General features: G+C 35.3%; 1 protein-coding gene across 1 annotated transcript in view; it reads left to right on the top strand.

The window, feature by feature from the left end:
* LOC107740079 (guanine nucleotide-binding protein subunit beta-1-like) overlaps positions 1-10176 on the top strand; it is an 11816-nt gene continuing 1640 nt past the window's right edge. Inside the window, exons 1-9 of the mRNA XM_016552358.1 lie at positions 1-173; positions 4364-4462; positions 4623-4661; positions 5985-6091; positions 6358-6421; positions 7126-7346; positions 8671-8746; positions 9243-9512; positions 9614-9830. Of these exons, the coding sequence (XP_016407844.1) occupies positions 4406-4462; positions 4623-4661; positions 5985-6091; positions 6358-6421; positions 7126-7346; positions 8671-8746; positions 9243-9512; positions 9614-9830 (1051 nt within the window). The 5' untranslated portion in view covers positions 1-173; positions 4364-4405. The remainder of the gene's footprint in view (positions 174-4363; positions 4463-4622; positions 4662-5984; positions 6092-6357; positions 6422-7125; positions 7347-8670; positions 8747-9242; positions 9513-9613; positions 9831-10176) is intronic.

Below are 10176 nucleotides of genomic sequence, written 5' to 3'. Positions count from 1 at the left end.
TGACGAGATTGCTGGCGAAAATTGCCCCTCAGCTCGAGTGAGGGCTGCGTGGCCCTTTAAATGTGTTTAAAATTGACTTCCAATTAATTGTGCTACTTTGAAATTAATTCGTGCGCTTATCAACATGCCAGGGATCTGAAAGAAGCGGAATTTGCCCAAACTAGCCTGATCAGGTGAGTGGAAAAACAACCGTCCGCCGCGTTTCTCTTTTCTCGTCTATTTCCTGCTTGTAAACGCGCCATTTATTTACACCGTTAAACTCGCTTTTACTGTTTTTGTTGTCAATTATGGGTTGAATCTCGATTTAGTAGCTAATTAGTTAAATTATAATCTGCTGGTTATGGTTAAAAGTGAAGAGGCGGCAGGAGGCCCGATAAACACTGAACTAACGTTACAAGAGTTATAGCCTGTTAAGTGTTTCCTGGTTAATCATCCAAATGGGTTAGTTAGTTAGTTAGTGTGATAAATGAAAGGTGGGTTCAAATCTCAGCTGTGTTGTCATATTGTGTGACACATAATCTCAAATTACTATAGTAAACATGAACTGTTGTTTTTGAATTAAAGTCTTACTTGGATGAATACATGTGAATGCAATCGGCAAATAATTATATTTATATAAATATAATCTCCACAGAATTTCCTTTTCATTGTTAGAATCGTATTTAATGTATTTAGTGTTTGAGCAGAAGCTGATAGTTTTACTTTCACTTTATCTTGCTGAAATCTCAGTCTGTTTTGATTCACCTAAAGTTTTTTTTTTTAGATGCCAGCTTTAATTATTTTGATATTTACGGGCTTCATATGCTGTTTTACTCTAATGCAGTCTAATGATCCCTTAATCTTAAATATTGTTGGCTAACAGTGAAAATTTTAATTTGATGAACTTATTTTTTTAGTGTTTAGAAATGGGTCTAGCAGGTATTATTTTCAAACAGATTTCAGTATTTATTAGATAATCTCAATTGAGCTGGGTAGATTACTTACTAATTGTAATCTCTTACTAATTCCAAATTACATGACACAAATTGTAGTTTGTAACGTAATCCATTACATTACACATTTCAGGTAATGTAATCGGATTACATTTAGATTACTTTTGACCTTACTCACTTATCACATTGATTTAAATAGGATAATCTTGTACCATATTGATATAAAAATACAAAGAGTAAGAAAATATATTCCATTTGTTGAAATTAACGACATAAAGTGGATTAAACATTACATTTCATCAATGTTTACCAAACTGGGGTTCGTTAAAGAACTGCAGGGGGTTTGTGAGGTTAATGAAAAGCTAATAATTAAATCATAAATCATTTTAAAATAACATAAATCGAAATAAAACGCTTCCTAAAAGATCAAATATTTTATTTGCTTACCTGCATGTCATGTGACCATTAACCAACGCCAGAGAACCGTGAACATGCAAATGTGATACATTAATTATTAAATATTTATTTTAAAATCTCAGGGGTTCTTTAAGTAAATATATTAAATGAAAGATGTTCAGATGACAAAAAAGTTTGGGAATGCCTGCGTTACATTTAAATAAGAAATAATGTGAATTTGTGCATTTTAATGTGTTTGAAAGACAAAGGCTTTCCAAAGACATTGAAATAGATGGTTAAATAACCTACTGAGTGATAAGTCAGATAAATATTAATGTGTTCATCAGTAGTAATGATGCAACGTTGAAACACTTCAGTGGTCAAAGTGACTGATCTCTGTGTGAATGTCCACAAAACTGGAAGAGTGTATACAAGCGGTAGGATATTTTAAAAAGGAACATTTAAAAGAGGAATTAGGGAGAATCAATCAATTCTGAATAATTTATTGCTATTGTGTGAATAATATGTCATCATGTAATCAATAAAAAAGTAACTAGTCGGAAAACTATCGGCATGGATTTTTGTCGATAACCGATAGTTCTAGCAATCAACTATCGGTGCCGATTAATTGGCAAAACCGATACATCGGTCGACCTCTAGAAAGTATATTTATAATGCAATGTTAATCGACATGGCCTTTTATCACTGTATATACTATCATTCTGTAATATGAAACTGCGTCTGGTCACAAAAAGAAGTATTTCAAACACTCGACTATGTTAAGTTAATTTGGAGAAAAAGCATGTCAATAAATTATATCTTTGTTAGATACAGGTTTGTAAACGGGCTCATACACATGCAAAACTGTATCGCACACGTGCTACCAGTTACAGATTGTAAAAGGAGCTCGAGCTCCTCATTTAGCGATAGGCTACTCCTCCTCAATTTCACGTCCGCCTTCCGCGATGTCGCTCCGCACTGTCGCACACAGAAATATGTCAACAACTAGACTTTATCATTATTATCGCGGGAAGTCTAATTCTTATCATGGGGAGAATTTTTACCGGTATATCTCAAACGATAAGATATCGCCCATCCCTACTCTGGATATATATACATGCATTGCATACAGGTGTTAGATTGTCATTTTGTGATTGTGTGTAATGGCTCGTTTCCACTGAGCGGTACCTTTCGGTACAGTACAGTACGGTACGCAATTATTTCCGTTTCCACTGTCAAAAGTTGTGAATGGTACACTGTAAAAAATTAAATGCGCACACGCACTAGTCTAGACTTCACGTAATGTATGCGTGCGCTCTGTAGGAATGTTTTGAATGGTTTTTGCAAAATACTCGATAATGTCAAATCGCACATCGTTAAATCAACAATTACGATATTATCGCAGACGATATATATCGCACACCCCTATACTGAACTGTACTGTACCGTACCGTTCAGTGGAAACGAGCCATAATATCGTTGAGTTCCTCTTCCCAGCAGGGAAATAAGAGGCTTCCTGGAATTGCTTTTTCAGTTGTATTTTTTTTTTTTCTAACTATCGTATTGTCCCGAATAGGTTTTTAAAAAGCCTTTTTCCAAAAGGTACATCTGGAAAAAGGGGGGTCGTCTCATAATCAGGGTCGTCTTATATTCGGGCCAATACGGTAAATAAAAGCGCACAGGTTCTCATTCATGTATCTCAGATACTTAAGTTGAATTTCTCTGACTTGTCTTGAAATGGCTGTTTATGTGAAAGTTTTCTGACATCATGTTTTCAGAGCTGATTTTAGTATTTTATTTTTGCACAAAAATCCATTTGAGCTACACATTCAACAGACACTAAATTAGATTGGCCTAATACAGGATTCACTATTTTTTTTTTTTACTAAAATATTAATTGACATCTTCCCTGAAATTTTAAGTTAATATTTCAATAATTTAACAAAACACCCATGTGTTCAGGGTTGTCTGATGCAGGTAAACATAAAATATATATTTTTTTAGGAAGCGTTTTATTTTAATTGATTTGATTTAAAAAGTATTTTTCATTTTACATTTTTGTACTTTACTTAAAAGCACAATATGTAATTTTCGCCGCTGGAGGGCGCACATTCAAAATAAACAAATAGACAAAGGCGTAGTTTGATGACGCCGTGGGAGTTGTGGTCTTCATCCCCACAGCCGATGCAATCCGACGGGACTCGGGCAGAAATCATGATCATGGATGAGCTAATGATTTATTAACGTAGTAGAATGAAGCAGGGTGAGGCTGAAAGCCGTCGAAGCGAAACGAGGCCGCTGAACGACCGCTTCCGCTGCTTCCGGTGGTGTGTATGTGGGGTAAAGCAGCGTGTCATTCATTTTTTTGTTTCTATGTTCACACTGATGTTAAAATGACATTTTCTGATTTGTGACATTACTTTTTATGTAATGCTAAAACACTGCCGGTCACTTTCAGAAGTCAGAAATTTTCCAAGAAAGAATGTGAAACAAATTGGTTATATTTTCATTTTTAAATATTTTAAAATATAATTGAAATTGATTTGACACACTTTAAGCAATATCGTATCGCATATCGCATTTTTTAACAAGGTATCGCATATCGCATTTTTCTTCAATATCGCACAGCCCTACTAGTAACTAAAACCATCAGGGTACTAGACCCTGGTTACTGTAAACTCTCAGACGCTGTTTGAGCTTGCCTTGTAGTAGATTTTATAACTCTATTAACACTTTCGCATGGAATCAAAGACGCGGAGATTTGACGGAAAGGTCAGTGAACATATGGGTGGCATTTGGCAGCAGTCGGTGGTGTTTTGAAGACCCTTTGAGCTCTGCGTCATTTCCCACTGCTCTCAGATCAGTCTGTGCATGCAATTAAAGTTGCTGGAATGGATTTGGTCAAAGGAAGCTGGTCCATTTGTAATTGCATTTTAAGGGATTTCATGATTGCATGCATCACTAGTGCAATGTTTGATTGACGGGTGAGCGCATGCAGTGTATGAAAGATGTAATTGTATGATGCATGATTGCAGGTCCAGCACGTTCTCGTCTCAGGTGCCGGTCAAACAGGAACAATGAGTGAGCTGGAGCAGTTGCGACAGGAAGCGGAACAGCTTCGCAACCAGATCCGGGTAAGTGCGATTGTTCATCAGCGCTTGCTTGTGTTTGGACCAACATGCAACAAAAGGAAACATTCATTTGAGAGGACGTCCATGTGAGCTGTACACTTCCTGTGCTGTTTATTTAGATTGGCGAGTTTTGTCATGAATTGCATTTGGTGCTGTTTTTCAGGATGCTAGAAAAGCCTGCAGTGACTCCACACTTTCGCAGGTACGAAACATAAATCATTAATGATTGCACCATCCTGCATCATATTTGTTGCATGAAATCCAATAGTCGTTTCTTAATAATTTTGGGGTGCTGATACCAAAAATAGTGCTCATTCTCGTCACACTTTTTCACTAAATATGATGCATTTTTGCTTTTAACAATCATTTGTAAGATGAAGAAGTCTTGTATAATCCATTAATCAGCAGAAAAGCAGCACATAGACCTTCCTCTGAGCCAGATTACAACCATTTGTTCAATTATCAGCCTAGTTCTTTGACATTAAATGGAGAACATTTTTCCACTCCTTCGCAGATTGTAAGTGAAACGACACATTTGGAATTTGTTTTGTCTTGAAAACAAAACTTGTGACATTTGACTGCTTTTGTTATTTTGATAAGTGCATTAAAGCTGATAATTACATTTATACAGCTATGGAAAAAAACAAAGTTTCTCTAGATTTTTGATTTATAGTTATGTGTTTATGTAAAACATATTTTTTTTTGTTTTATTCTGTAAACTACTGATGACATTTCTTCCAAATTTTAAATAAAAATATCATTTAGAGCATTTTTTTCCATGAAATGACAATTGGTCAAAAATAACAAAAAAGATGCCATGTTTTCAAACATGTTTATATTCATTTTTAGACAAAACAATACCAATGTTTTAACTTCAGAAGAGTTAAGAAATCAATATTTGGTGGAACAACCCTGATTTTCAATCACAACAAATGAAAACATTTGTTATTTTGACCAACAACTTTAAAGATGATTTTCTCAATATTTCGATTTTTTTGCACCCTCAGATTCCAGATTTTCAAATAGTTGTATCTCGGCCAAATATTGTCCTATCCTAACAAACCATACATAATCTGAAAGCTGAATAAATAGCTTTCCATTGATGTATAAATCTCAATTTAAAAAAATGTAACCTTATGACTGGTTTTGTGCTCCAGGGCCACATATTCTTATTTTGTGCAAAAACTGTATGTGATAAAGTTTTTGATATTTTTGAACTTAGCATCATCAAATTACTTAATATTAGGCCTTTTTTGCCAATCAGAAGTATTTTTTAAAGATGTTATTCATATATATCAACCAGTTCACCTACAGACTTGCTTAATTAAAAAAAAACAAAAATTTTTCAGCTTTTTTCCCCTGCATTTTTACAGAATGTTGAGTAAATGAGTTAAATGCACATGAAATGCTGTAGAAGATGATGCTGAGCTTGCTTACTGTACCACTGGACTAGAAAAGCGCTCTAATGGAAGCTGATAATGTTGTGTGGCGTTTCTTCTCTTGCTGTTTTGGGCTCATATGGCAGATGACAGCGAGCCTGGACTCAGTGGGGCGGATACAGATGAGAACGAGACGCACGCTCAGAGGTCATCTCGCCAAAATCTACGCCATGCACTGGGGCAGCGACTCCAGGTGTGTGTTCGATCGGAGAGTCCCTAATCATCACGATTGGTTTTATGTACAAAAGAACGCTGCGTTAAACACTCTGAGCTGGTCTAGTTTCAACTGTGTGATTAATATTTCATGAAATAACGCTTGGGACCCTGGTGTTCGTTTTCCGTTTTCCCACCATGTTTCTCAAATCCCATCTGTGTCCTGAATTAATTACGTTTCGTTGATTGAAAAATGGATACGCTGCAGTGTGGATTTTTATCATTTCTTTGCCTTTCTTTTTTTAGGTTACTTGTCAGTGCCTCCCAAGATGGCAAACTGATCATATGGGATGGTTATACGACCAACAAGGTAATGCGATACTAGAGCCATGCGCAAATTATTCAAATAAAAAATGTTATTTAGCATCACCGACTCAACCTAAAATACAGACGAAGATAATTTCATGGGTTGAATCAGATAAAAATCGCTCTTTAAGGGAATAGTTCACCTTCGTCCAAGAATGGTTCAAATTTGTTGAAAATGTGCTCACTCTCAGAGCATCCGAGATTAGGATGAGTTTGTTTCTTCATCAGATTTGGAGAAATGTAGCATTGCATCAGTGTCTCAGCAATGGATGCTCTGCAGTGAATGGGTGCCGTCAGAATGAGAGTCCAAACAGCTGATAAAAACATCACAGTAATCCACAGCACTCCAGTCCATCAGTTAACATCTGGAGAAGACAAAAGCTGAAACAAATCCAGCATTAAGACGTTTTTAACTAAAATACGAGTCCATAATAACGTCTTAATGCTGGATTTGTTTCAGCTTTTGTCTTCTCCAGATGTTAACTGATGGACTGGAGTGCTGTGGATTACTTGTGGATTATTGTGATGTTTTTATCAGCTGTTTGGACTCTCATTCTGACGGCACCCATTCACTGCAGAGCATCCATCTGATGACGGTTGCTGGTTACCACTTTTTACAGTGTTGCCCAGTCTTGCTTTCTTTTTATCTTCCACTTTAGCTCGTTACATTACTGAAGGATGTTGTATGTTTTTAACTCTGTCCGGCAGATGCACGCTATTCCCCTGCGCTCCTCCTGGGTCATGACCTGTGCTTACGCCCCGTCGGGGAACTATGTGGCCTGCGGAGGTCTAGACAACATCTGCTCCACCTACAGCCTTAAAACCCGCGAGGGTAACGTCAGGGTCAACCGAGAACTGGCTGGACACACAGGTAGAGTCACATTTATTTATCTCCTCAGTCATAAAGCAGGGATTCCCAAACTTCATCAGCCGAACCACTTTGACCTAAAATATTTACAGAGATTACAAGTTAACTTTTCAACAATATAACAACACACTCAATGGTTCTCTGATGCCGGATTATTTAGGTAAACAAATAAAATATTTAAAGTGTTGTATTTTTACAGTTTTTTTTTTTTTGCAATATTATTATTGATGTTACATAATAATAATACATCCACTACCAGGCAAGTGTGGAATAATTATTTATTTATTTATGAAAATTCAGCTTTGCATCACAGGAATAAATTACATTACAAAATATATTTAAATAGAAAATGGTTATTTTAACTTGTAATAATATTTCTCACTATTGCTCTTTTTACTGTATTTTTGATAAAAATAAATGCAGCCTTGATGAGCAGAAGAGACTTCTTTCAAAAACATTTAGATTTTTAATTATTCCAAACTTTTGACTGCTAATTATAATCATATAATTCTATATTTTGTATTTAACTATGTATTTAAATTAGCCATTTTTATGATTTAATTAACTATTAATTAACTAAAAAATTATTACCTTAGCTAACTCACAGACCTCAGTTTGGGAAACCCTGCTCTAAAACGATTCTTTCTGTGTGGCATTTCATACAATACATCATTAATCAATGAAATACATAATTAATGAATTTATGAAATCTTCCCACATAGTGAGGTAGGTATGTGGGGGCGTGTTAGAACGAGCCGTTTTAGGTAGGCGTGGCTGACTCTTAACTTTTATAAAGAATATCTCTTTGGATTTGAGACTTTAGTCTTTGCAACTTTACAGATCTTCTTTATGCACCAAGAGCTTGTAACACTCCAAAGAGAAAGTAAAAATTGAAATCGCATCATATGACCCCTTTAAACTAATTATAATTGTCTAGTATTAGTATGTAGAGGGACACTTTATGTGGCATGTGCATATTTTAGCTTAATTTTTCCTTTTTGAAATTCACGTTTGTTGTACGTTGTATTCAGAGCGTCTTGCATAAATTTTATTTAATTTTGCTAATTTTTAAAAACTATTTTTATTTTATTTTTTATATTTATTTTATTGTTTTTTTTTAATTGTATATTTTATCATTTATTTATTTTCTATTTATTTATTTATTTTTATCCAAAGTCTTGCATTGCATTTAAGGTATATATTTTATTAGCTCATGCATTCCTGGGGATTTGAACCCATGACCTTAATGTTTGAGCTACAATGATTTATTGCAATATTAAATGCATCATAGTTGTTATTTCAGGTTTGAATTAAAAGCGTTTGGTTTTGATTGAAACCAAATGGAACCTGTGTTCAACTTTGCTCCTGTGTCTCTTTTGTTGCAGTGCGTTGTGGGACATTGAGACGGGCCAGCAGACCACCAGTTTCACCGGACACACGGGGGATGTCATGAGTCTGTCGGTCAGTCCCGATTTAAAGACTTTCGTGTCAGGAGCCTGCGATGCTTCTGCTAAACTGTGGGATGAAATCGCATCATATGACCCCTTTAAACTAATTATAATTGTCTAGTATTAGTATGTCGAGGGACACTTTATGTGGCATGTGCATATTTTAGCTTAATTTTTCCTTTTTGAAATTCACGTTTGTTGTACGTTGTATTCAGAGCGTCTTGCATTAATTTTATTTAATTTAGCTAATTTTTAAAAACTATTTTTATTTTATTTTTTATATTTATTTTATTGTTTTTTTTTAATTGTATATTTTATCATTTATTTATTTTCTATTTATTTATTTATTTTTATCCAAAGTCTTGCATTGCATTTAAGGTATATATTTTATTAGCTCATGCATTCCCGGGGAGTCGAACCCGTGACCTTAATGTTTGAGCTACAGGAATGATTTATTGCAATATTAAATGCATCATAGGTGTTATTTCAGGTTGTCTTTGAATTAAAAGCGTTTGGTTTTGATTGAAACCAAATGGAACCTGTGTTCAACTTTGCTCCTGTGTCTCTTTTGTTGCAGTGCGTTGTGGGACATTGAGACGGGCCAGCAGACCACCAGTTTCACCGGACACACGGGGGATGTCATGAGTCTGTCGGTCAGTCCCGATTTAAAGACTTTCGTGTCAGGAGCCTGCGATGCTTCTGCTAAACTGTGGGACATCAGAGACGGGATGTGCAGGCAGTCCTTCACTGGCCACGTCTCGGATATAAATGCCGTCTGCGTAAGATGTTTAAAATCATGCTTGCTATTTGTTTAGATCGGGTGGTGTGGAAGCTCCTCTACATGAGCAGTTGTATTGAGTTCGGTTGTTTACTCTCGCAGTTCTTTCCGAATGGAAATGCCTTCACCACGGGTTCAGACGACGCCACCTGCAGGCTGTTTGACCTGCGCGCGGATCAGGAGCTCATGATGTATTCTCACGACAACATCATCTGCGGCATCACCTCCGTGGCCTTCTCCAAGAGTGGACGCCTCCTGCTGGCTGGATACGACGACTTCAACTGCAACGTCTGGGACACTTTAAAAGGCGAACGTGCAGGTAAGGGCAAAACATTTTTTCACTGCCCTTCAGTGTGCTGTAAATATAAGTGTATGTGTTTTATAGGGGGTGGGTTTGCATATTTTATAATTTATTTTTATTCTTAATTTATTTTATTGTTTGCTTTTATTATTATTTATTTTATATTGTCTGCTTTTAAGTATTTTATTTATAATTTGATTATCTTATTACTTTTTTATTATAAATTTTTTTTGTATTTGTATTTAATTCTATCTATTTTTAATTTATTTGTTTGCATATTTTTATTTATATTATTTATTTAATTGTATTATTATTTTATTTTTGATAATTTTTGTTTTATTTATTTTATTTTTATATTTTTTTA

The sequence above is a fragment of the Sinocyclocheilus rhinocerous genome, unplaced genomic scaffold (genome assembly GCF_001515625.1).
Source record: "Sinocyclocheilus rhinocerous isolate Xijiao unplaced genomic scaffold, SAMN03320098_v1.1 scaffold1186, whole genome shotgun sequence".
Lineage (NCBI taxonomy): Eukaryota > Metazoa > Chordata > Actinopteri > Cypriniformes > Cyprinidae > Sinocyclocheilus > Sinocyclocheilus rhinocerous.
The sequence above is the reverse complement of the archived record's forward strand: the minus strand, read 5'-3'. Positions and strand labels throughout refer to the sequence as shown.